The sequence below is a fragment of the Anopheles stephensi genome, chromosome 2, assembly GCF_013141755.1.
Source record: "Anopheles stephensi strain Indian chromosome 2, UCI_ANSTEP_V1.0, whole genome shotgun sequence".
NCBI lineage: Eukaryota > Metazoa > Arthropoda > Insecta > Diptera > Culicidae > Anopheles > Anopheles stephensi.
In genome coordinates, this window is record NC_050202.1 from 6,446,576 (window position 1) to 6,471,567 (window position 24,992).

The 24,992-nt window shown below is 47.5% G+C and overlaps 5 protein-coding genes across 7 annotated transcripts; 2 read left to right on the forward strand and 3 right to left on the reverse strand.

Moving 5' to 3' along the window:
• The first annotated feature begins 36 nt into the window (after positions 1-36).
• Positions 37-4,042, forward strand: LOC118505813 (cystathionine gamma-lyase). Its single transcript, XM_036042157.1, has 5 exons — positions 37-347; positions 2,508-2,652; positions 2,731-3,105; positions 3,192-3,372; positions 3,462-4,042. The coding sequence occupies exons 1-5, from the start codon at positions 331-333 to the stop codon at positions 3,929-3,931; spliced, it is 1,188 nt and encodes a 395-aa protein (XP_035898050.1). The 5' UTR covers positions 37-330; the 3' UTR covers positions 3,932-4,042.
• LOC118505812 lies at positions 4,030-6,583 on the reverse strand. Of its 2 annotated transcripts, XM_036042156.1 has the most exons (4): positions 6,275-6,579; positions 6,109-6,147; positions 4,554-6,009; positions 4,030-4,487 (listed from the first exon to the last, which is right to left on the reverse strand). In XM_036042156.1, the coding sequence occupies exons 1-4, from the start codon at positions 6,458-6,460 to the stop codon at positions 4,294-4,296; spliced, it is 1,875 nt and encodes a 624-aa protein (XP_035898049.1). In that variant the 5' UTR covers positions 6,461-6,579; the 3' UTR covers positions 4,030-4,293. The 2 variants fall into 2 exon arrangements, with proteins under 2 accessions (XP_035898049.1, XP_035898048.1); XM_036042155.1 differs by having other exon boundaries at positions 4,033-4,487; positions 4,554-6,147; positions 6,275-6,583.
• A 529-nt stretch (positions 6,584-7,112) lies between these two features.
• Positions 7,113-11,742, reverse strand: LOC118505811. 2 transcript variants are annotated; one of them, XM_036042154.1, is made up of 5 exons: positions 10,406-11,742; positions 8,879-10,152; positions 8,384-8,576; positions 8,004-8,316; positions 7,113-7,930 (listed from the first exon to the last, which is right to left on the reverse strand). In XM_036042154.1, exons 2-5 carry the CDS (start codon positions 10,150-10,152, stop codon positions 7,476-7,478), a joined length of 2,235 nt encoding a protein of 744 aa, XP_035898047.1. In that variant the 5' UTR covers positions 10,406-11,742; the 3' UTR covers positions 7,113-7,475. The 2 variants fall into 2 exon arrangements, with proteins under 2 accessions (XP_035898047.1, XP_035898046.1); XM_036042153.1 differs by having other exon boundaries at positions 8,879-11,742.
• A 677-nt stretch (positions 11,743-12,419) lies between these two features.
• Positions 12,420-21,609, forward strand: LOC118505815 (transferrin). The gene is made up of 11 exons (XM_036042160.1): positions 12,420-13,047; positions 15,339-15,572; positions 15,672-15,805; positions 15,896-16,040; positions 16,103-16,394; positions 16,462-16,970; positions 17,036-17,639; positions 19,938-20,166; positions 20,266-20,465; positions 20,536-20,608; positions 20,733-21,609. Exons 1-11 carry the CDS (start codon positions 12,921-12,923, stop codon positions 20,904-20,906), a joined length of 2,721 nt encoding a protein of 906 aa, XP_035898053.1. The 5' UTR covers positions 12,420-12,920; the 3' UTR covers positions 20,907-21,609.
• Positions 21,610-21,969: 360 nt separating this feature from the next.
• Positions 21,970-24,086, reverse strand: LOC118505797 (protein takeout). The gene is made up of 4 exons (XM_036042132.1): positions 22,898-24,086; positions 22,586-22,832; positions 22,232-22,515; positions 21,970-22,155 (listed from the first exon to the last, which is right to left on the reverse strand). Exons 1-4 carry the CDS (start codon positions 22,986-22,988, stop codon positions 22,004-22,006), a joined length of 774 nt encoding a protein of 257 aa, XP_035898025.1. The 5' UTR covers positions 22,989-24,086; the 3' UTR covers positions 21,970-22,003.
• Positions 24,087-24,992: the final 906 nt, after the last annotated feature.

Genomic DNA, 24,992 nt, shown 5'->3' on the forward strand with positions numbered 1-24,992 from the left:
GAACCCATTTCATGCACTAGCAGTTAGCTTCTTTTTAATAACTCTTAATTCAGGAATAAATTGCAACTATTTTGACCCTCATCTTCCCACCCGTAAGCCCATTGTACAGCACAAAATCACGTTAAAATTTGCGTGGTTTGTCGGCCCGATCGCAACACGCACTCGATCGAGCTAGAGCTGCTCTCCAACGCCGCGCGGTTGGACATTTAATTTTCACTCGCGGAACGCAACGGTCCACGTACGTTCCTCGTTCGTCCAACGTGTGTACTCGGCCGGCTTCACGTTTTCCGTACTTTGCGCTGATTAGTATCGTGCCAATTCTGTCGCATCATGGCCCAATCGAACAGGTGCGTATATCGCCCAGTGTGTGTAAGTTTGTTTGTTTTTGTTTACGTTTTACACATTAGTGACGCAATATTCCCTGTCGGTGTACATAATCATTCACTTTCTCTAGTGCGAAATTGTTGGCAAAAATTGTGTTGAATATTGCAATTCACAGTTTCTTTCGTAGGAGTGTGGTTCTTTACTCTTTTTGTACGGTACGCGTGTCAAAATTCGCACGTTTTCCGTTTGTGTGCTATTTTTATCCGATTTGTTTACCACTTGTCTCTTTTGGTTCTGTGATTGATGCTGTGAGAGAACTGCCGGTCTAGAAGAAAACGCCTAAGCCTAACGAGAAGATGATCGCACGGGTAAACATGAGAATCGAGTGGATTTTCCTAACACGGTTTACGCCATGTAATTCCCACTTGTTGTACAAAATAGTTTGTTTTTTGTTAAAGCCAGTCGAGTAAATCCCAAAGAACTCCCCGGAATAGGAAATAACGCTGGCCGCACCATCAATTGGCATTACAAATGACTGGTTTAATTGCATTCAAATCCACCACAACGTTTACAATCACACGCCCCGCTAGTAGTTACACCGATGACGCTAATTACATGGATTCCCTCTTTAAACGGGCCCCGTGTGTGATGGTGCACTTTTACACCGCGTGGCCTTCAAGGCCAACACAGAAACAGGTCAGCGAAATCGGCTAGATCGGCTAGACAGGCTACGAGGTGGGCTTCTGTAATTCGAAACCCGTCACCAAGCAAAGGGTATTTAAGAAGAAGGATCTTATTACAGAGATGCTTCCTGTGGCTTCCTTCGAAAGAGTTTGCGGTCGCTTCCCTTGCTTTGATTTGCATTTTAGCATTGAATTGCAGTTTTATCTTTCCTTTATCAAGCCGGACACAAGATAAGCTTAAACGAGCCATAAATTGCTCCCCATTCCCCAAATACTCAAGATATCCTGGATAACTTAATCGTTCCTCTATTGAAAGTGGTTTATCATGCGATAGATAAAGAATGTGTGAACGGAAAAGATAGTAGCCGCGCATGACGTGGATGGTGGGCCCACCACCGAGACAAACGCACGCACCCTGAAAATACCGTCCTCGGGTTGATTTAAAGTTCATTGTCAATCAGGTCCAGTGAACCGCGGATCGTCGGGCCGGTTCTCTTTCGTCACACCGCCGACAATTGGCACTTGAAAGGATTCTTAAATAGGCGTACATTGTATATGCTTCATCTGTTAAGCGCTTCTAACAGTGTCTATCACCAGCTGCTGATAAGCTCACAGCCCCGAACCAGCGCACACACCACACCTCTCGTTGTTCTGGCGCCACTCAAATCAGCCTGGGAGCTACCAAAAACCAAACAGATCCTCGGCCATTCGGATCTCTTCGGAACATTCATCCGATCTATCCTGGGATACTATCTTCCAGAACGTCTCGCGTACCATTGACGTCTTCCAGGATGCCGTTTTTTATGTGTGCCTTTTTTTATTTCAATCACAAAAACACAATAAAGTACTTAAAATGTTTCGGGATGTCTGAAAAACAATGCCAAAAAAACGCACACACCCCAAAAGTGATAAGAGCTGTACACCGTTCTCCAAAAAAATATTGTTGTGTGCAAGCCTCTATGGCGGAACCTTATCAGTGTGGTTACTACAGCGAATATAAAAATAAGAAGCGAACTCGAAACGGATGCCACGCCGAGGGTTGGTTTTTGTTTTCCCTGTTTTGCGTAGCGATTAATCAGCTGTTTCCATTCGGAAGCGTCCAGTTTAAGCAATCACTGCTACGGTGGTGAGCGATTTAAGCGCTTATCCGACGTGTGGTCGGTGAGAGCCTGTTTCAATCGCTTGCTCTTTAAAAGACTGATCGGTATGGGTCGTCGGGTGCCATTCTCATTACATGATCAGCCTTTGTCTTTTGCTACAAGTGCTCTTAGTGGATCAGTTTTCTTAGGCTGATCAGGATGATTGATTGGCAGACCTTCAACACTCAAAGTCGAGTGGACGGCCGCCAGGAGGATTGCTGTCCAAGTAGTCTTGGCTGGGAGAATATCTTTAAAAATGTAATACCTTTATACCAAGTAATGCCAGCTTATTGCTCTTAAGTATGTGGTAAATTACCTTGACGGCTTAACTAACTCATTCCTATTCTCACCTGCGTCACAGCGATGGCTTCCTCGCCCAGCCGAAGGGATTCTCCACCAAGGCGATACACGTCGGACAGGATGCGGAGCAGTGGACCAGCATGGCCGTTGTCCCACCGATCAGCATGAGCACCACGTTCAAGCAATCCGGCCCGGGACAGCACGCAGTGCGTAGACCAGCTGTGTGGCTTCGTACTTCAGCATTCTTTTTCAAAGCTTCCTTTCTTTTCTTGCTTCTCCGCCAGGGTTTCGAATACGGCCGCAGCGGTAACCCGACGCGCGATGTGCTGGAACGCTGCATTGCCTCCCTCGACAATGGCCGTTTCGGGCTAACGTTTTCGTCCGGGCTCGGTGCAACGACAACGATCATCACGATGCTCCAGAACGGTGACCATATCGTGGCCGGTGATGATCTGTACGGTGGTACGAACCGGCTGCTGCGTAACGTGGCGCTCAAGATGGGAATCGAGGTTGATTTTGTCGATCTCACCAACCTGCAGCTGGTGGAGCAAGCGATCAAACCGAACACGAAGCTGTTCTGGATGGAAACCCCCACGAACCCGTTGCTGAAGGTGATCGATATTCGTGCCGTGTCGGAGATAGCGCACAAGCGGACGGGTGTAAGTAGAACGATGATCAGTTTTTGAAAGACTCGCAAACATTTATAAAAAAATTCGTGTGGCTTCCTTCCGCTTCTACCTCACAGATCGTTGTGGTTGTGGACAATACATTCCTGTCATCCTATCTTCAGCGCCCGCTAGATCTCGGCGCGGATGTCGTGATGTACTCGCTCACCAAGTACATGAACGGACACTCGGACGTCATCATGGGTGCCATGGTGACGAACGACGAGCAGGTGTACGAGCGTTTGAAGTTCTTGCAAAACGGTACGGTAAAAATGTTTTTTTTTTTCAATGTCTCCCAGCAATAGTTGCAGTTTGAATTTAACGAAACCTATTTTCCGTTACCCCCGCAGCTGCCGGCATTGTGCCATCGCCGTTCGATTGCTATCTCGTGAACCGTAGCTTGAAAACGCTCGCCCTACGCATGGAACGTCACAAGAGCAATTCGCTCACCATTGCAAAATTCCTCGAAACGCACCCAAAAGTCGAAAAGGTGCTGCACCCCGGACTCGAAAGCCATCCCCAGCACGAGCTAGCCAAGCGTCAAACGTACGGGCACAGTGGCATCATGTCGTTCTACATCCGCGGTGGCCTGGAAGAGTCCAGCAACTTCCTGAAGGCACTGCACGTGTTCACGCTCGCGGAAAGTCTCGGTGGGTACGAAAGTTTGGCCGAACTGCCATCCGTAATGACGCACGCATCTGTCCCGCTGGCACAACGGCAGGTGCTGGGCATCACCGATGGGCTGGTACGGCTGTCGGTCGGTTTGGAGGATGTCGATGATCTGATTGCGGATCTGAAGCAAGCGCTAGAAAAGGCATAAAAAAGCATGCCTGGGATGTCTCACAGCCCAAATAAAACGAAACTGCCGTTGGTGGGGGAAAATTTTCGGAAAACCACGCCGGGCACAGTAACGCCATCTAATCGCTATTTACGATTTATTTGCATTTGAGTTTTGGTTTACGGTAAAACAGTGTTCCACGTGCTATGTCTTTTGATTAGTTTAATTTTGCTAATATTCTCTACATTACAATATTGGGCCTATCTAAGTGGGAGGGCTGATGAATAACCGCTGTTGCTTTACACATTACTATAACAGTATCTCAAAAGGCGATAACAAGAAAGAAAAACAAACAATTCAACTAACAGAGTACCTTTTCCCTGGATCCGTTGGGTTCCATGCTGCTACTTCGCTTTGCCCACGGCCCAACACTCTGGGCACAGTTCTTTGGGCCGTGGTGGCAAGCTTTCCCCGGTGGAGTGGTTGCCATTTTCATCATCTCCTGCTAGGCCGATGCTGGCGTCGTCGTCCACGTGGCAGCTTAGGTGATACAAATTGCTACATTCTCTACAAGCGTTTAGCGTTTCCCCGGTCATTCCTACGGTTGGGGGGGGAAAAAACCAACAGTCAGCACTAGAATGGAAGTTTGATACACAATACGTACCTTCTTTTTTGCAAACGCAGCACAGTTGGACCTCCTCCACCACTGGCTCCAGCCCGCGCAAACAGCTACCACCGGTGTCCTTCTGGATCGCTGTATCGTCCTGCACCGGTAGGCAAGATGGCGGTGGTGCCATCGTAATCGTACCACCGCTCGCACTAGCCGCAGACCACGGTTTTCTTTTCTTGATTGATTTTTCCACCGACGTGGCGGTGTACAGCAGGCGTTTGTTCACGTTGTACCGCCGCTTGTGGGCAATGTAAAACTGCTGCTCGTAGTAATCGAACCGACCGTAATGGAAATCTTTACGCTCGGTACTGCAACAGCTGCGCCGTTTACGTTCGTTTTTGCGTCCCTTCAGCAGATTACTGTCCTCGATCGTGTACAGCCCGAAGAGCTTCAGGAAGCTGTACTGTTCCCATTCGTCGATGGACGTTGGCAGGGCGTTGGTCGGTTCTTCCGGTGGCATTGGCAAACGTTCGATCGATGAGTCATCGGAGGTACTGTTTTCGAGGTTTGTCGGTTGTTGTCGGCGTGTCCCGTTCGCTGTAGTGCCCGGTGTAGAAGCGCGCGAGTTAGATGAGTCCGACGATACCGACGAGCTGCGCTGCGTGTCACCTGCAGTAACCGAACCAGCCCGATTGTTCCGTGTGCTTTTCGCCGAACCCGGGACGGGTGGATTTGCCGTGGGCGATTGTTTTGAGCTAGTTTTCTGTGTGGTTTTTGCCTTGTTTAGGGCTTGCAGCAGATTGCTACGGCCACGCTTCACTGCAGCCGATTCCTGGCAGGCGATCGCCGTGAGCAGGTGATCTTCCGCTTCAACAGCGTTCTCCGGCTCGATCGGTTCTTGCTTTACGGTGGGCTCTTCCTTCACCGTAGCAACCACCGAAGGCGTTGCCGCCATCGATCTCGTACGAAGCATTTTCTTCAGTATTAAAGGCTGCTGTGTTTCGGGTGGCGTTTTGCGCCTGTTGCCCGTTGTCCTTGTGGCGGTGATCGGCGGTGTGCTCGGCGGCGTGTGCGGGGAAGATTCCTCCTTTAAGGCAGTGCTGGCGAGATCACGTTCTTCGCGGGGCTTTAACAGCGAGGTCTGCAAAACCGGTCTTTTACGCAGGCGCTTTTCTTTCACCTGCGTTACATCGGGCAGTGATGGGACGGCGGCGCAGGCTAGCAGCGGTTCCAGGCGATACTTTTGATACAGCTGGGTTTCGTTCAGCCGCTCCGATACGGTGTGCGGTATGTGTGCCGCGGTGTAATTCACCTCCGAGTGGTTAGACAGCACCCAGGCGACGTAACCGTTCGCAAGGTCATCGCGAAGTACGATGTGCTTTTCGGTGGCCGTCTTGCGCTGGAAGTGCTTTAACCGCTTGGCCAGATCGTCCACCAGTTCCCGCTGTTCCTGCCCGATCGCCCTCATTTCGACCTCCAGCTCGAGCAGGTACCGCTTTACCTGTGCACGCTGCAAAAGATCACGCCACTCATTAGTTCGTCTGCTGCGAGGTGGCGGAGGAGAACAACGAGGGGCGTCGAATCTTTGGTCGACAACCATTATCCTTACCTGGCTAGCCGGTAAGCTGTTACATCGTTGGACGAAATACTACGATATCAACAATAAAAAAAAGAAAGGAAATTGTAATTTTATCACTCGTGTGCCTATCAAATCATTGCGCTAGGGACGAACGTGTTATTCATCGAGCGCACACGCACACTCAACACAAACCCACCTGATGCACTTTCACGCAGTCCCGCAACGATCGTTGGCAGTAGGCGATATCGTCCTTCAGCGTGTCCGGTATGAGAAACTCTTTAATGACTTTATGCTGCTGGCTATCGCTGACCATTGCGTTCACTTTCCCGTTGGACACTGCGGTTGCACCACGCCTGGAAGGGTACGGAACTGCAGCACACATCTGATTTCGGGCAGGCGAACGAAGGAATGTTATCCCACCTGAGTGCTTGCGAGTATTATCAACCACGCACGCACACACGCACACTACACGTACGACTGCAATGGACCATATGCGTTGACATGTTTGCTGAAACGGTCTGTCATCAAACGAACCCCTCATGGGAGGTGAGATTGGTATGAACTAAATTAATAAAATGCAAATAAAATTATAATATGCTTTTGTCTGGCAGCAAACTCCACAATTACAATAAATTACAAATAATAACAGATGAAAACAATTTAAAAAAAATGTCCATCCCGAACCACCGTGCGCCGTCAGCTGTCATTTTAAACTCAAATCAACGTAAACAAACAACAACGCATCGTTGCAAAAAAAACAGGACGAACGTGTTTTGCGAAACGCCGTTGCGGTGCAGAGATGAGCAACAGTTGTAACAGTGCAATGTTTAAGCTTACAATAAGCAGAATATCTCTCTTATTTAGTACATTACCGTGGAAAACTTTGTACAGTGATTTTATTTCAACGGAGATTAAAGCGAAGCACTAAGGTAGGATTATTTATTTGTTGAACTTGGCTAGAAGATTTACTTTACCGCAATTTCGGAAGGATTTTGGAGCAGGACAAGCAAGGACTTCATGAAGCACACTTTCTATAACATATGAGAATAGTATTTATTATTCTAAATATGGCTTCAATAACCCCTTAATTGCTTTGCTATTTGGTGATCCTCAATCTTTTCCTCTCTCCCTCTCTCTGTCCATGGCTGTTTCTAGTTCTTGTAGTCCTGCGATGTTTATCTTTTCCCTCAAGACACTATTCCCTTCCATTACTTCGTTCAATTCTTTCAGTAAACAGATGTGTGTTGCATCTAGCAAACCCTGTACTGCCTATCTACCCTTTCCAAGCCCGCCATGGACCCACAACATTCCACGACATTTCTCAAACCAATATAATTCATAAATAAAATTGTGATACAATAATTACTTACCAAATTGCTCCATTCCTACCACTGCAACTAAACTACCTTCCTTTCGCGGTACGAACCGATGCTGCTATCACCCAGCTGCGCATCCTTCAGTATACCGTGCGGGTGCAGTGGATCAAAAAATAGGATCTGCTGTCCGTGGTGAAATCGTGGCTTCGCACCCACCTCACCATCATCTCCTTTCTCTGGATCGACTATTTTCAGCACGATCTTGCCACCATCGGCCCGACCCTCTCCCGCACCGTTGGAGCTTCCGTACCGCTTTGCCTCATCGTGCACAATGCTTTGAATGGTGCAGGATTTGTTGGTGCAAACGCTCAACATTAGGTGCGGATGATCATCTTGCTTGCGATGGCGATGTTGTGCCGATTCCCTGCCACCCGGTTCGGTGCAAAGCTTAAGCACGCGAACCGTTTTATTCGAGTACAGCACGAACAGTGTATCGTTTGCTTGAATCATTCGCTTCAGGTTGGTTATGGAATGAGCTAGAAAAATAGTGCGCATAGAGAATGCGTTAAAGGAACTTACATCGTGCACATATTAAGTCTTTATACGTACAATCATCCGGCTTGATCACTAGCACAGGATCAAACTCCGATTGAACGAAGTGACTCAACCGTATTACTGACTGATGGGTCGATAGTACCATCTGATGATGATCGTGCAGAAGGAGATTCGCATAGGTGCGTAACGCATCGTACGGTAACCGTCTGCCGATGCGATTGCTCAAGTCTATCACCTTGGATTGCACCAATGAAACTTCCGGCGGTCCTAATTTCGCACTTAGTACATGATCTGTACCGGCATTCCCATTGCTTTGTGTCTGCACGTTCCATACGATGATGACTCCGATGGAGAATAGCCCAAACACCTAAGAAAAAAATATTAATACGATCACACCACACACACCTTCGGCAAAATTTTCGCCCGAAGTCCACCTGATTGAATGCATTTTCGTTTCCGATCTCCACACTACTGTCCCGAGTAACTGGCACCGGGAGCACTTTGATTGCCACCATTTCCCAGCAGACTAGTTTGTGGTTTTGGTGCAGTTTCGGAGCTAAAATTTGATGAGGTGGCACAACCTCGTTATGACTGCGTCCTGCATCGCCCAGCCACATCTGGAGGGTTCTGAGGAATGAGAAGAAAAAAACAAAGTTTAATTACTGCTTATACAAAATCCCCTGCCGAAGTTGTCCTTTGCAACCCATTAGGAATTGACTAAGAATTTAGCATCTGCAACATTTAATAGAATTTTAGCGAGAGCAATTTGACCTACAGGAATCTCATCATCTGATCGCCATCTGACCTTGATAAAGTGGAGACCATCTGAATTGAAACAGCCACGATGATGGTAGCTGTTGGGCCGCGAAGAATAGCTCAACTTTTTGCATGCATACGTTAATTACAAAGGGGAATTGAAATTGTCTTACCCGTCACCAGTTCCTCCAAACACCATCATATGCTTCCGATACTCGTAGTCAATGCAAGCGATCGTACACCACGAAGAGAAGCGATACATTGGCCTCGAGTAGGTACCACGTGCCCAAAACTCTAGCACAAAGCTGTCCGCCTGTTCCATCGCACCCGAGCCATTAGCCTGCACCAGCTTTATCTCAAACTCGGGACACATTTTACCGGCATCGAATGAACGTACAGCTTCCGGCGAATGTTCCCTTAGAGGCTTCACCTTTGACTGTTCCTCCGTACCATGTGCTGGCTCCAATCTAAATCGTTTCGACTCCAACAATGTTTCCATTGCAGGTGCTGCTCTACGTAGAAATTGTAGAATACCGTGTTGATTACTGTGCGGTCGCTTCTTCCGTGGTAGGATAAGTCTTGCGGAGGACATATTGGAGAACTGTCGCTCCAGTGCCCCGTTCAGTGTGGAAAACATTTTTTCTATATTTTGCAAGCTGCTGTAATTCTGCACAGCATCATCCTCATCATCCTCATCATGACCATTCGCTCCGCCACTCTCGTCCTCGTCCTGTTCGATCGTTAGGGCACTGCGGAAACCTTCATGCATGCAGGTTGAACGTTCGCGGACAGCTATCCACGAAGTTTGTGAAGCTGTTGACACTAGCGAGGAGTCAGTTTGCGTATGCTTCCCGTACGCAACGGCAGTGGTGATGCCATAGTTCGTTCTCAGTTCCGCATACTCTTCCGGATCAAATTGGTACAGCTGCACCGTAATGTCGTTGAGCGATATTTTACTAAGAATATCCACACTTCGACCATGTTTCGGTACCGTGCTTAGAGTCTTCCCTTCAGCCTGAGGTGCTACGAGCGTAGCGATTGGGTCAGCTTCCTGTGCTGTATTTGAAATTCTGTTCTCATCCGCTTCATCCTCGTCCTCATCGTCACCACCTTCGGAGGAAGAATTGTTGGACTCGGTGTTGTCAGCACTGCTTTCCGAACTAGCCGTGGAACGCTCACTGGCCGGATGGCTTTCGTCAGATTCGAAATCTGACTCGTAATCGTAGACTGGTTCAGGTGTGGGCGGTTTCGGAACGCTGGGCTTTGGTGCAACAGGTGTCACTTTCTTCGGAGCGCTGGCCGTGGACGTCACCGTTGGGCCCTTCGGGTGCTGCTGAGGTTTGGGAGCATTTACACGAGTGGAGGTTGGTTTGCTGATGGGTTTTTTCACCGCGCTAGGACGGGTCGGCCGAGCCGGCACTGTTGGTTTCCGTGGACCAAACGACATCTGTGGATGGATGAATTACAACTTCATTATTCTATCGTTTCTTAGGCTACAGGCAAGGGGCATCCAATTAAAATTCTTCGTTTATCCGAGTTTAAATGCTCGTCGAAGTCTGTTTTTGATGTGTCATCCGGAAATTCTGCGTCCCTGGTACAAAAAAGTTTGGAAATCCCTGGATTGGACTCTGGGGGCGGTAACAAAGCAGTCGAAATAATTCGCCAACTCGGTTCGGTACTGCGTTTCGTAATGGCGTTACTTAAATCGGTTTCGGGGTTGTCATTTGGCCACAGGTAATAAAGTTACAACAGCTGTTGCTGCTCTCCCCCTCTCGCTGTGCTCAAGCGTGAAAATTGGTCGCAAAAACTGAGCCGTACGTATCGATTGAATGATTGGTCGCGTTTTCAACACAGGGGCACAACAGGCGTTCCACCTCGTTAAACAGACATCTGAAGCGTTTTTTGATAGGTAGTTTATCTTTAGCTAGGACGCAGATGAAGAATGAGGTTAATTTTTCATGAAAGTGAACATATAAAATTTAAAATTAAAAAAAAAAATCTCAACATAACATCCACGTGGTGGTAAAATCGGTCAGCTACTGTAAACTCCGGTTCACGTCTGGAAGCTCTTCTCAGCTGACCTCAACCCGGTGGTAAAGAACCGGTAATTTCATGGTCAAACATTGACGGTGACTCAGTGACGAGATTTTTGACCGACCCTCTCCCATCTTCTCCTTCTCCTTTCTACCTCTCCCTCTCTCTCTCTCTCTCTCTCTCTCTCTCTCTCTCTCTCTCCCTCTCTTCCCTTACCTAAGTGCCATGTAAATAAGGAAACTCACCAATAATCCAAGCAATCCATTTTTGCTGTTTACGCACGATCGTCGTTCGCAGAAAAAATCCATCAGAGCCTCCTTAACTGAGGCAAGTAAGTAGTGTTCGCGCGCTTAGCTGCAAGCATGCTAATTTGAGATTTCATAAGACAAGAGTCTGCGTAAAGTGCATTCGCGCTGTCTGGCCGTTGTTCATTAACCAATATCCCCACCCAAATCGGTCGGTTCTTCTCCAACCAGCAAACAAAAACGGGTTTTAAAATTAGGTCCCTTGTCTTCATCCATTTCTTGAGGGTTTCTATGTTTCTAAGATTTTCGGCAGGCTGAGTTTTCGGTTTTCGCACCACACACACCAGTTGGGCGCACACCTTCGTCGTCGTGTTAGTGTAGCCATCGCACCGTCCGGTGTCTGGTGTCGGTTGCATAAAGCCAACCGCCTGTAAACCAAAAACCTGTGTTCACACGCATCGATGAACTTTTGGATGTGTTTTCGCAGCAGGTCATTAGGATATGCTCGCTCATCTCGGTGTGTTTGAGGGGCGCCCAAAGGCGACGCATCTCGTTTGTGGGAAATTACGTCCTGTCTGCCGGTGTCAAACCGGAGGGGACAAACAACGGTCCCCGGGAGCAATCGGCGTGCGCGGGTTGTTTTGGTTATTTATTTTTTTCGCGGGCGCTTTCTCACAAACGCGCGAGAGCGAATGGACGGCATGGACTTTCCGATACCTATTGTGGAACTCGTGTGTTCGAGAAAAGTTCTCTAACGAGGTCTGTGACATCCCTGTTTGCGGTCGATGGGGAGGTGATCGTACTGGGTTTGACTGTCGTCGATACCCGATAGTCTGGTAAAACCTTAAGGTAATGAAGCAAAGCAAGCTGATGGCGAAAAATCGAGAGCCGGTCCGACTGGTCAGGATTGACTATCCAGCGCTTCGAGTAAAATTATGTCACAGGAAACCAGAAAAGGTAGGCAGAAACCTTTTAGAGGCTGTAGCGCCTAGTAAAAAGCATAAGACTACATGGTGCAGAAGATGCTGGGAAATCCTTTTTTATTCAAACTCCTCAGCCTAGATCGTCCAATTCCGAGCAACTTTAAGGCTTGGTCGTCCATTTCGGAGGATTAGAAAATCAATCAGAATTTAAAGTTTGCCAACCATCTATAGAAAAAAGCGTGAACGATCTCGAACGAACGAGAGAAAATAACAATTGTAGTTGATCGAGGTAAGACTTTAACAATTTAACCCACATGTCCCTTTAGAAGGGCGCCGCCAGCTTCAATGGGATAACGCGTTCCTTATTTTCTACGTGCAAAAAAACCATTAACTGAGGCGGTCAGGTGGCCATAACGGCGCCGGTCTTTGCACGGCAGGACCGGAGTTCAAATCCCATCCAGATAGCCACACCTTTCTCCCAAAACAAACAATCTCCAATGGGCGTTTTGACTGCCGTTTTGTGAGTGTTTTTCGTTCGAAAATACCAATAATGCTCTCCGTCCGCTCACCTGTTTGGCGTGCTGTAGCTATATATTTGTGTGTGTAGTGCAGGTCCGCGACCACGCACAGGTTTCGTATTGTGTTTGGAGCCCGTTTTTCAGTATGCGTGCGTGCGCGGCGATCGTCGGGATTTACCGCACAGGCGTGCGCGATCACTGTACAGCAGCAGCGCTAGAGGATCGGTCAAGCCGAACCGTTGCCGTCAGATCGTTTGCGATCGCGAACGCGTGCGATCGCGGTCGTTTTACCAGTGGACAATAGCGAGAGCAAAAAAAAACACCCAGCGTCACAAGCCTGGACGATCAGGGGAAGGATTACGTACGGTGTGTGTGTGAGATTATTTGCCGAATGTGTTTTGCCGAGAGTTTCGAGAGTTGTGTTTTTAGACAAGCCGAATAAGTGTCGATCGACCAACGATCGAGAAAACCCGTGGGGAAATTAGTGCACAAAAAATGGTTCAAATTCAAACTGCCCCGCCGACGATGGGTTGGCCCGTTCGGTGGTCGATCGTTCTGCTGCTGTTGCTGGTGGTGCACGCGATTGCGCTAGACGCCAAATCACAAACCTCGAAACAACAGTGTAAGTAGCACGTTGCATCAGCAGCAGTTTCGGGGGAACGCGCGTTTCTGCGTGTGTGGTTTTTGTTGTTGTTGTTGTTGTTTTTGGTGCGTTTTGTTCGAATGCTTGGCCGCGTAATAGAACAAGTGATTTAAATGCGCGTGCAAGTTACGAACCCGTATCGGTGCTTTTTTTTTGTGTGCGCTCGTTCGTTTCGGTTCGCGGTGTCACACAGCAGCTCATTATCATCCCCATTTGCGTTGCATAATGTGGTACGAAAAATTGGTTAATTAAAGCGCAAGATGAATGTGCACTCACTGTGTGTGCCGATCGCCCGGGAACGTTACGGTGAGAAAGGTGGTGCAGTGCGTGTGTGTGTGTCGCGGTGACAATTGACAAGGATAGCGAGTAACAGTGATCTTCAGCGGTTGTGTCATTAATTTCCCTTTCGAATGAGCATCACCGCTCTGGTGTTCCACACCGACGACATACGATACCGATAGCCGTACGACGAGCAGACGCAACGGTCAACGCTCAAGGACACACGGAGGGGGGGGGGGGGGGGGGGGGCGGGATTGTAGTGTAGTTGCCGGGTTTTAATGATCAAATCCTGCCGAAATTAACGAGGCCAATGTTAGCGTGTTTATCGCTCGTACAAAACACTCGCGGGACACAGTAACGCCAATCGCCCAATTGGACGCGTTTTCTTTATCTTGATACATGCCCCGGCTTACCGGACCCGACGACCACGCCAGGTGTCGAATTGGAATCCTTTCACTTTTTTACGAACACGTCAATCCGGGGACGGTTTCGACTCTTGTTTTCTTCGCCTTCTTGTGTGATCCACATTTTGCCAAAACGGTACTGGCACGAATGCCGATTGCGCAATATTTGCTGATTTTTACGCCCCCCACCCCCCGCCCCAAGGTTATTGCTGCTAGCTGCTTTTCTTTCTTTTTGAGGACGAGAGAGAGAGAGAGAGAGAAAATAGAGAGGGAAAATTCGACATTCTTGTATCCATCCCGCACAGTATCACATCAATTAACATTTCCTCGTTAATGTCGTTCCCACATTTGCCCGTACAGCGTGACAAATGGCTGTATAAGAATGTCTAGGAAGCGGCATACATTACGGCGATCACACACTTCCTTCCACAGCGGTTAGCAGTAATTAAAATGCATCACGACGACGATTTTTCCTTCTAAACACTTGCAGGCGCGATCGCGGCTGCTTAAGATTTCCTAGCTATTACTGAAGTTACGCTACTGAACTTTGAAGGTCGACGGAAATGTCAGCCAAAAACCTGAAATCAATCTAGGTACAGCCACACACACGCACACATTCCATCGACAAGATCAAGTTGCATACGCGCAACTTTTCTGATGGTTTGTATTGGTTGTGCATGTTGTTCTGCCATGTAAATGGAGCTGTAGTTGCAAAGTAATGCTCGGTTGCACGGGGAAACCCCAAATGCTGGCTAGAACAGTACGCTCAGTTCAATTAATTGAACTCCATCACTGACGAGGATGGGGAAGGAAAAACACGACAAACCAAACAGCTACAGTGCGTCAAATACAAAGTTGGACACCACTGAATAATGGTGTGCGCAGTCCTCGACGTCCTAGGGAGCCATTCTGTCCAAAGGATCGGCCGATCGTCCAAACGACTTCACTGCCCATAAACTCTCGTCTCATCATGATGCTTCATGAACCTTATTTTCTAAGGAACCAGGTCCGAGATGCAGCTCTCCTTGTAATTGGCTTCAAACTTTTTGAAGGTGTTTGATGCGTCACTGGGTCTGAGATGCACATTTTCCCTTTTTATTATTAACAGAAACAAGAGAATACAAGGAGAATGAATGTGATGCTTATTCTATGCCAAAAAGATCTCTTTGGAGTTTGGTTCTTGCCGATGTCTCTCATCTTCTTCTTCTTCCTTGGCACTACAACCTCGAGGGGTCTCGGCCTGCCATTTCTGGCTTTCTGTGACTTAGTTTTACCCGTAGTAAAGTAGTCAGCCTTACGTACGGGGAGGCGGTCTGGATGGGATTTGAACCCCGGCCCTGCCGTGTGAATTCAATGCGATGCCGTGCGATGTCACTCATCACCGGGACTAAATCCGACCGAATGAATCACCCTTCAAAGTTCGCTTTCCAAAGGTGTCTGGATTTGAGTTTGAAGTACTGTACAAGTTCATACTTATCCAGAAACTTCTACCTACCAATGTGTACATACCTGTGCAGAGAAACCAATATATTCACACACACCCCCATTCGAACCCCCCCATTCCTTCCCTCTTTTTTTCTCTTACAGTGCGTGTTTGCATCGTGGAAGGTAGCGGCAATTACAAGAAAGGCGCACAAAACTGTCCAACGCTCGAGCGAAACTCCAACGTACGGTGCGTGTACGGGCTCGATCGGCTAGACTGCTTGCGCAAGATACACAAGGGAGCCGCCGACTTTGCCGCCTTCTACCCGGAAGACTTTCTGGCGGCGCGCTGGTCCGGGGTGGACATACTGGTAACGAGCGAGTTACGGTTTCATGCCGGTAAGTCAGCGTCGCGGCACAATGTCAAGTTCAGCGTGGTGCTGCCTGGGCATCTTTTTTTTTTACATGTAATGGACAGCGCTGTGTTTTATTCCATAGAACACTTCGAGTACCAGATAGTGGTGGTGGTTGATAATGAGGCAGAAATTAATACCGCCCAAGAGCTACGGGGAAGCAAATTCTGTCATCCGGGACATGGGTTGAAGAATCACTGGACGGCGGTCCTTGCGGATGTGAGTATGCAACGATTAGCGACCAATACTCCTCGTCTCTAATTAATCGACTTTTTCATACATAAACTAATCTCTTTTTCTTCTTTTTAGTACTTCGAGACGAGACTAACTCCACGGGACTGTGAGGAAGATCTATCGCCGGTAGAATCGAGACTAAAGTCCGTCTCCTCGTTCTTCGGACCTTCCTGCCGGGCTGGACCCTGGGTACCGGATCCAGTGGAGGATCGTCGATTAAGTAAGCCTTTGAGCATAGTTTCCCTTCGAAAAAGTCGAGCTAATATGCTTCGCCACTTGCAGAGAAAAAGTATCCTTCCCTGTGCCAACTGTGCTACAACTCGTACCAATGTGCCATCGGTGACAAGCACTGGGGCAGACGTGGCCCACTGTACTGCTTAACGAGCGGAGCCGGTGAGGTAGCATGGGCCAGACTGGATGATGTACGAAGCCACTTCGGCTTTTCGGGGCTAGCGGCTGAAGCAAACCCGTCGGAGTACAGCTTCCTCTGTCCGGATGGGCATCTGCAACCACTAAATACACGCAAACCGTGCGTTTGGGTTGCCAAGCCCTGGCCAGCAATTGCTGCCAAATCGTAAGTGAAACGATCCGCTTAGCAATGAAAGCTCTCGTTTAATGCAGACCGCTTCTCGTCTCCACAGGAAAGTCGCCATGGAGGTGCAGGATCTGGTAGCGCACCTTTCACACGACGACATCAACAGCTGGCAGAATGCGCTGCTGATGGTGCTGGAAACGTATCACGTCAACATAACGACCCTGGACAACGTGATCCCGGTGGACGATTATCTCGATCAGGCGACCGGGTTCCAGGATGCGTACAACAATCCCGGCTGTAACCCGAGCAGGTCGATCGTGTTCTGTACCAAATCGTTGCTGGAAATGTACAAATGTTCTTGGCTGCAGGAAGCTGCCAGTGTGTACGGTGTCGAACCGGGCCTGCAGTGTATCCGGATGGATGGATTGGATCAGTGCATGGCCAAGGTACGGTCGGCCGATGCAGATCTGGTGATAGTCGATCAGGATAATGCGATGCGAGCCCAGCGGGACTATGGTTTACGGTCGATACTGCACGAATACTCGTCGAATGCGCTTCACAAGTATATGATTGTGGCCGTCGTTGCAAGGGACGCGGGCTTCAGATCTGGATATGGTAAGTTATAAGCATACAATCGTAAGAAGCACCTAAATTAATAGTGCTTTCCTCGATCTCCTTAGATCTTCGTAATCGTCGTGCCTGTTTCCCACAGTACGAAGGAGCTGCCCATAACGCGGTACTGACCGCGCTGCAGAACCATTCGATTGGAAACGCAGAAAACTTTTTCTCCGCAAGCTCATGCAACTGGAAAAGCACAAGCCGCTGTTCGGCGATCTACGATGGAGACGACGGTGCCATGCGATGCCTGCAGGACGGCATTGCGGACGTTGCGTTTATGAGCTACGAAACGTACAAAAGTATGAAAAGCTCTGGTCATGAAAAGCAGAAAAACTGGACCATCTTCTGCCCGTTCAACAAACCCGTCAAGCACAACGCACTGTGCTACCTGGGCTGGACGTCCGTCGGCCGGATCATGATCAGCAACGGAACGATCGCGAGACGGCAGAACGAAATCTACAACGCGATGAAAGACATCGACAAGCTGTTTGGGCGTAAGAATGGTCTCAAGGCGGAAGCATTTAACCTGTACGGCATGTTCGATGGACGGAGTGATGTGTTGTTTAAGGACGGTACGGAAAGCCTTCGCAATAGGCAGGAAATGATGCGCGACAAGAGCGATGGCTTTTTCGAACCGTCGAGCGTGGGTCAGTTGCTGCACGGGTCGTCGGCCACGCTCGGGAAAAGTGTCGGCTGCGGGAAGCTGCTGCTGATTGCCGCTGCATTCGTCACATACACGTTGCAAAGGGTGTATCAATGAATAATGGATGAATTGTTCGCATTACGTAGCCCCAAGCTGTGGGCAGGGCTAGAGAGACTCGATTGAGGGCAAATACCACGCAGTAAGGCCATGTTGCAACTTTGTACGAGATTTCTAACGGTAAGATCCACCTGTACTGGCTATAGTATTAAGTACCTTTAGGTAGATTTCATTGGTAAGTTAACGTATTGAAGAGAAAAAAACACACACACACCACTTACCGCTTCGATGTGCGATCGCGTTCGCCTATACGTTGTTACTGTTTTTGCCACAAAGTTCCTGTGCGGTGTCAGCGATGTACCGTGTCTAAAAAGTGTGTAAGAAACAATGTCATACATTCATTCAATGCTCCTCACCATTCGACCGTTTAGGAAGTAGTGTGTCGCGTATGCTTGACTCGTCGCAAACGAAAAAATACTTACATGAATTTTCTGTATAGCAAAATTATAAATAAAAGCGAAGGAAAACAATGATATTTATCACAATAAAAGAAGGAGAAATGCTTTGGAAAATAAAACCCCGGGCACTTTGTTTGTTTCGTGTGCGCTGGTGTTTGCTTCTCATCGCGTTACTATAGCAACAAAAGTGTCAACACGTGATTTAAAATCACCTGCTTGTCTGGCAACACTGCTAGCCCGTGGTGTGTTTTAGGCGAGCTGTATTTTTTATTTTTGTATTTTGTTCGCAATTCGCCCATAAATACTTATAGAAGATAATAAAAACAGTAGAACATTAGAAATAATCAGAAAAAAGCGTGCCTCAAATGGTTTTTACACCTCTCACACAGGCGATGCTACATCGCCCAACCGCACTTTTCGTACAGCGGCACGCACGCTTTCGTACATCGGCACGTGTCTTCGTTTACACTATGGGACGACGGAGAACAAAATCACCGGGCATTTTTCAGAAATTTATTTTTGGGTGTTTTATTCGAACAATTGCGATGAAAAGTATTTCTAACTGTTTATTCAGTTGTAATAAGAATGTTCAGAGGACTGTTTGATGTACTCGTAGGTATGCTGGATATCACACGTAAGGTTCACCGTACTGTTACGAATAAAAGAATTATTTTTTAAAGCTTGTTTTTACCTTTGGAAGAGAAGATACTAAAAACAAAAAAAATGTTAAATTTAGACAAAAAATACCCATAATAGAATAGTAAAAATGTAGCTGTTGTTTCTTAAAGGAAATTTCCTTAGTTGATGCCCTTTCCATCCAATCAACCGTGCATTGTATTGCTCATTCCGTTCAAGTACTGGGCGCCTCCAGCGACATAAATCATATCCGAAAAATGATTACTAAATTCTATTACCGGATGCTGCTGGATGCAAAATCGTTGGAAATAAGTTTTTTAAAAGATAGAAATTCACTGCAATTTTAGTAATGATTTTGTTGATGAAATCATAAGCTTTCCATTTATGTTCTTCTGCAGAACACATTATTTAGCCTCCCCTGTCCGATAGTGCGCTGTACGCTTGCTGTACGCTTGCTCGTATCTGCGATAATTCTTAATGCCGCACAACAAAGCGAAAGAAAACCCACATCCAAAACCAAGACCTAAAACCACCTGTTGCAGGGCGAGCCCCCGAAAAGCAATGACATTCCGAAGTGTTTCGAGAAGATCAAAAACCTTGATCCCTTTGCCGGTCTTCATCCATCCCGGCACACGGCGACGCTCTTAGCGTTTCCCCCCCGGGAGGCACGGCACTCTGCACAACCGTGAAGGGCAGAATAGTCACACCAGCTACTAGTGCGACTCACTCCGACATGCGACTCGCGGGTCGTGCAAGCAATACAGGACATGCGTACAAAGTGCGTAGAAAAAGGGATTGTTTTCGTCCCGACCCTTCGGCAGGACCAACACAACACCGCACTCACACCATCAGTGGCCCATCACCATTGTCATTCTACTCGTCCTTGTGGCTTGTGCCTGGGGGGAAAATTGATTCCCATTTCAGAATTAATCATTTCGTGTGTGAGCTGCGAGCAGTGGTGAAGCAGTGTAGTACACGCGCGTACGCAAGAATCATTACTCTTTTCTCGGAGGTGTTAATCGATATTGGGCTACAGTTTTAAAACAGTGTCCTTTAAGTAGAAGTGCAGCCATAATCAACCCCTAAATATCCACAATTGTTTGAAGTGGCTGCAGAGAAAGCAAGTGTTCTGCCGTTCAAAATTCTTACCATCTAAGATTAATTAGCAAGCAATAGAACGATGCTGTCCAATAGCAACGGTCTGCGGATGGAGCTTATTACGGAAGCCTGGTTCCCGGAGGTGATACAGCATCTTCGCCAAACGTTCTTTGCCGACGAACCGCTGAACAAGGCCGTAAACCTGTGTCGCCCCGGTGACGGGCATACGCTGCTGGAAAAGCATAGCCTCTCGAGCCTCCGTGACGGTATTAGTGTCATGGCAATCAGCAACGATGGCGAGGTCGGTACTGCTCATAAAAGGGCCGAGCAATGCCCCCCAAAGGAATTCCAGCCTCATTTCCGTTTTCCCTTTTCTTCCTCCCATTCTCAATTGCAATAGATTGCTGGCGTCGTCGTCAATGGGATACTGCACGGGAACGAGGATACGGGCCGGGCGCTGGACCGGTTGGCCGAGATAGAGGATGAAAAGTTCCGGAAGATTTTCACCCTACTGTACGAGCAAAATCTCAAGATTGACCTGTTTGAGCAGTTTTCGGTGGATAGTATTTTCGAAATTCGTATCCTATCGGTTGACGCAAAGTAAGTGCTGGAGGGAGGGAGAGCATTTGTTTTGCAAGTAGCTAAGTCGTATTCCTACCATGCTTTGCAGGTTTCGTGGCCAAGGATTGGCGAAGGAGTTGATGAGAAAAAGTGAAGAAGTCGCACGCACTAATGGATTTCAGGTATTAGAGGATATCCCCATGATTTTTTTTTTACACTCGATCGTTGATCAAACTTCAACTTAAAATCCACAATTATATGAAAAAACCGACTGTTCTAAAGAGATTTCCCAAACACTTTTTCCAGCTAATGAAAACCGACGCGACTGGCATGTTTTCCCAGCGTGTGGCTAGCTCGCTCGGATTTCTCACCAGACACGAGATCAAGTACGACGACTATCTCGACCAGGATGGCCGTCCCGTGTTTCATGTCGGCGCACCGCACGATCGGCTTAAAATCATGTACAAAGCACTGTGTTAAAGCGATCGGCACAGAAAAGAAAAACAGGCTCAAACAAATCAACCAAAGAACCAAATCAAATGATCTTTTACACACATACAAAATCGTTGTTATTATCTGTAGCGTGTTATTGTGTACTGTCTGTGTCGTGCGAGGAAGCGAAGAAGTATGTGTGCCATAGGCATGAAAGCAATGCTCAGCTACTTCAGCTGTATAGCAAGAGCGAGGGCGTTCAGTATATTACACTCACGTATACTAAAAGTACGGTGGCTACTACTTAAATATGGCGCGTGTGGATTTATGGGCGCGCCTCCCGACGTCTTGTAGGATTTTGGGGGAAAAAAAGTATCAAACTATGAAACCATCCAATATGATAGATATGATAGTGTCGGTTTGTTCCCTGAAACCGACTCGCATACTACTTCCGCTTAATGTTTTCTAAATTATATATTAAGTACCTTTCCTTTTAGACTTAGTTAGACCGGTTTGGCTATCGTCCGGTAGAATTAGTAAAGCAATGTTGACAATAACGGTATGGGTACAAAGGACTACAAAGCACAGAACAGCACATTTTGTATCGTTATATGCAGGAAAAAAGGATGTTTTCCCGTTCGTTTTTGTATAAGTTTCCAACAAGTCCACAACCAATATGTGTAAGGATTTTGATAATGTTTTGATAAATATTTGTAACGACAGCGATGGTAAATAAAAGTAATAAACCCTAGCCGAGAGTTGTGATTTATTTTTACCGGCAAAGGACTCCGTCAAGGCAGTCTAATCTAGAGGTGAGTACTTCCTGGACCATCTTAAATGTATCAAATCAGATCGCTTGGCAAGTGCTGATGACAGGGACAGGATTACTGTGAGGATTTCCTATAACCGTTATCTCGGATGGAGGGCTTCACCTATCTTTAGTCAAAAATCAAAAAATAAATTGCGCTCAAAACGTACTACAGAGCCATGTTCTAGAGAAAGATACCCAGAAGACACCAGATACCTTTCCCAGACAACCCACTCAACTTCTTCAGCAGACTTCCACAGCGAGCCATAACTCTGTCATCATTGAACTGCCATTGAACCCGACTTCGTGTAGAGTTTCTTATCCTTATAGACTACCACTACTCAGGGAAGATTTTATTCATCGGTACCTTGAGAAAGATTTGATTGGAAATCTTTTTGAAGATGTAGCCGAACGTGTCCTCGTACGAACTGCGCAGCTCCCGGAACACAACCTCCCAGTTGTCGTTCAGCACTTGGTGCATGGTTTTGCCTGGAACGTACAACAAGCCATAAGTGTATGTAGAAGCCAGTGACAGGGATGCCCCCCCCCCCTCAGATGGATGTACCTAGTCGTTCATCTCCGTTAAAGAGATTGCCAAACTGGAACGTTACCAGCTTCGGTTCGAAGTGGACAAGATACTTCCGGATGTGCATGTACTGTTCGCCGTTACGCTCGACCAGCTCTCCAATCAGTTCGTGATGAGTCTTCAACCGATGCAGCGTAATGTTGGCTACCCCTTTGCCCGTTATCGGCAACACCAATATCCGCCCATCCATGGTGTAGTTGCCCACAAACTGAATCTGTGGTGTGATCGCTTCCGCCTTGATGATTAGCTTTTTGAGATCAGTTCTAAAATACAAAAAAGCAAATTTCGCAATTCACTGTTGCATCGCGTATCTTTCCACCACTTTAATCGTACCGGTACTTCAGTATGTTCGATTCGGTCAGGTGGCTTAACCGGACGTTTGTAAAGTGTTGCTTCAGCTTGATAGGCGACGACGGTTTACCCTGCTCAATCACGAGCGAATCCACGGCCAGCGGGTCCAACGGCAAGATACCGAACTCCGGCAGCCCATCCTTCAGCAACAGAATCGCCCCATTTACCGCACTCCGTAGACACTGATCAAACTGAGGATCGCTTCGATGGCACTTCTCAAAACTGCTTGCTGCAAGTAGGGAAAAAGCGATCCATTAGCAGAAGAATTCAATCCATCATACAAGCGTTACTTACGCAAATCCTTTCCCTCGATGGTGGTGAGCGCCAACGCAAGGAAGCAAATGCTCGCCAAGCAGTGCAGAACGTACCTCGTGGTTATGCTCATCGTTGTTACCTTAGTGCGCGAGCGATCACTATCAGTTGGACGATCCTGTCTACTCTACCGTCGGAGCGGAGTGTGGATCGTATTGCCGGCTGATCGGTCGTTTTATAGAGAACTCACTCACTGAGATCAGCAGCACTACATTCCTCTTTGTTTCTGCTGCTCGACAAGAGATGAATCGAAAACCCGGAAGATACCGGCGTTCTTGTGTCCAGATGGTGCTGACACGCATTCAGACCACCACCATGCGGTTGGTTTAATTAAGCATCATGATCACGTCCTAGCCGAACCGGTCGGCGATCCACTGGCCGACGTCACTGGCACGCGTATTGAGCAGGTTGCGGTTTGGAAATCGATCATACACAAGGCAGGGAAACGCAGAGTGCAAGTGCATTGTCTTCTGTCTGGAGCGTCCCGCCAGACGTATTTAATATGCAGTCAGTCATAAATCTTTGATCGGTACAGTGCCGTAAGGCTACTGCTGACCATTTCAAACAAAAGAATAAACTTCATTTGCCAAGATAACAATTTAGCAAGTCTTTAAATGCAACGTTAAATTCGAAGTCTAAGCCATTTCACTTTTATTATCGTCATCTCTATCCGCTAACTAATTGATTCAGTTCCCACATTGATTATGTTATCAGCAAGGCTAACAAATCACTGGGTCTGATCATTAGGCTATCGTCCGAAATCGGCGCTCCCCTCTGCTTGAAGTCCCTGTACTGCGCTGTTGGGTGCGCTCCTCCTTGGAATACGCGGCTGTAGTCTGGTCTCCCCCCCAGGCTCCACTGCGATGACCAGACTGGAGAGAGGTTCAGCGCAAATTCACTCGTGCAGCTGTTCGGCGCTTCCTTAACGGTTAGCATCTTGCTCTCCCCTCCCTATCCAGTCCGTTGCCGTCTTCTTGGGCTAGAAACCATTGAGGATTGGCATTTCCATATCCGTGCTAGCTTCATTGCAGGTCTCCTGTTAAATGAACTTGATGTCCCTTCCCTCCTGTTTCTACCATCCCTCTTTATGCTCCTTCCCGACGCCTCCGCGATAGACCTCCCCTTTGTATCCCATCCCGCCACACCCGCTACGGTTCGAACGATCCTCTGCTACGAGCTTTGTTCGACTGTAATGTCCCCCTGTCTCGTTTTCGTGTCCGTTTTCGTGAAGTCTCTTTCCTTACCGCCTAATCCTTCTGTCATCCTCACTTTTCCTTTAAGTGTTAAAGATAATTTTTAAACCATCATTGGCGGACAATAAATAATAATAATAATAATAATAATAATAATAATAATAATAAAGGCATGCCTGCCATTTCTGGCTTACTAGGCTTATTGCTACCGCATGGTTGGATAGTCAGCCCTCACAACGGGGGAACGGTCCGGATGGGATTTGAACCACGGTCGTGCCGAAGACCGGTCGCATCTATCACCGCCCATTGTGAAATTATGTGCTACTATTGTGATATCATCTGAGCGTTCTTGCGAAATTATCTGTAAAGCTCCCCTTTACATTTCCTCCAAAAATAGGGGCTTGATGTTGATGCCTATAGGAAGGCCTCAGTCCGCACAATCCTCCCGATGGGACCAAAAAAGTATGAATAACAATTTTTTTACTTTTTTGGTTCCTGCATAATATGAATGACATGTACGCATAAGCCGTCTCCTCGCAATTGACGTAGTTTGTTCGACGATAACAGTGTATGATTGAATATGCAAATATAACAAACAACGCAAGCCTCTCTCTCTCTCTCTGTTGGATTGTGTTGTGTATTAAATTTCATGTGTGCCCACCAGCCGATTGCCTACCTGGTTAGCATGGTCCTCCTGCTGCCCAAAAAAACCGACGGGAGAAACAACTTGGGCACGCTCGGCCCGTGACCTTAAACAGATGTGACACCCTCAGACTCTGCTCACCGTAGACTTGCTAACCGACCGACGGACGGATGGTGCTGATGATGGTGGGTAAATTCTGCCAGCGGAATAACAAATCATCTGGAAGCTTGGTTTGGCGTCT

Coding starts and splice junctions, on each gene's coding strand:
- LOC118505813 (XM_036042157.1), top strand. Junction 2,653..2,730: donor CCGGCCCGGGACAGCACGCA/GTGCGTAGACCA, acceptor CTTCTCCGCCAG/GGTTTCGAATACGGCCGCAG. Junction 3,106..3,191: donor TAGCGCACAAGCGGACGGGT/GTAAGTAGAACG, acceptor TCTACCTCACAG/ATCGTTGTGGTTGTGGACAA.
- LOC118505812 (XM_036042155.1), bottom strand. CDS start 6,460: ATGTGTGCTGCAGTTCCGTACCCTTCCAGGCGTGGTGCAACCGCAGTG. Junction 6,148..6,274: donor ACTGCGTGAAAGTGCATCAG/GTGGGTTTGTGT, acceptor TTGATATCGTAG/TATTTCGTCCAACGATGTAA. Junction 4,488..4,553: donor CTGCGTTTGCAAAAAAGAAG/GTACGTATTGTG, acceptor CCCCAACCGTAG/GAATGACCGGGGAAACGCTA.
- LOC118505811 (XM_036042154.1), bottom strand. CDS start 10,152: ATGTCGTTTGGTCCACGGAAACCAACAGTGCCGGCTCGGCCGACCCGT. Junction 8,577..8,878: donor TTTGGAGGAACTGGTGACGG/GTAAGACAATTT, acceptor CTCATTCCTCAG/AACCCTCCAGATGTGGCTGG. Junction 8,317..8,383: donor ACGAAAATGCATTCAATCAG/GTGGACTTCGGG, acceptor TTTTTTTCTTAG/GTGTTTGGGCTATTCTCCAT.
- LOC118505815 (XM_036042160.1), top strand. CDS start 12,921: ATGGTTCAAATTCAAACTGCCCCGCCGACGATGGGTTGGCCCGTTCGG. Junction 15,573..15,671: donor CGAGTTACGGTTTCATGCCG/GTAAGTCAGCGT, acceptor TTTATTCCATAG/AACACTTCGAGTACCAGATA. Junction 15,806..15,895: donor GGACGGCGGTCCTTGCGGAT/GTGAGTATGCAA, acceptor TCTTCTTTTTAG/TACTTCGAGACGAGACTAAC.
- LOC118505797 (XM_036042132.1), bottom strand. CDS start 22,988: ATGAGCATAACCACGAGGTACGTTCTGCACTGCTTGGCGAGCATTTGC. Junction 22,833..22,897: donor CATCGAGGGAAAGGATTTGC/GTAAGTAACGCT, acceptor CCCTACTTGCAG/CAAGCAGTTTTGAGAAGTGC. Junction 22,516..22,585: donor TCGAACATACTGAAGTACCG/GTACGATTAAAG, acceptor TTTGTATTTTAG/AACTGATCTCAAAAAGCTAA.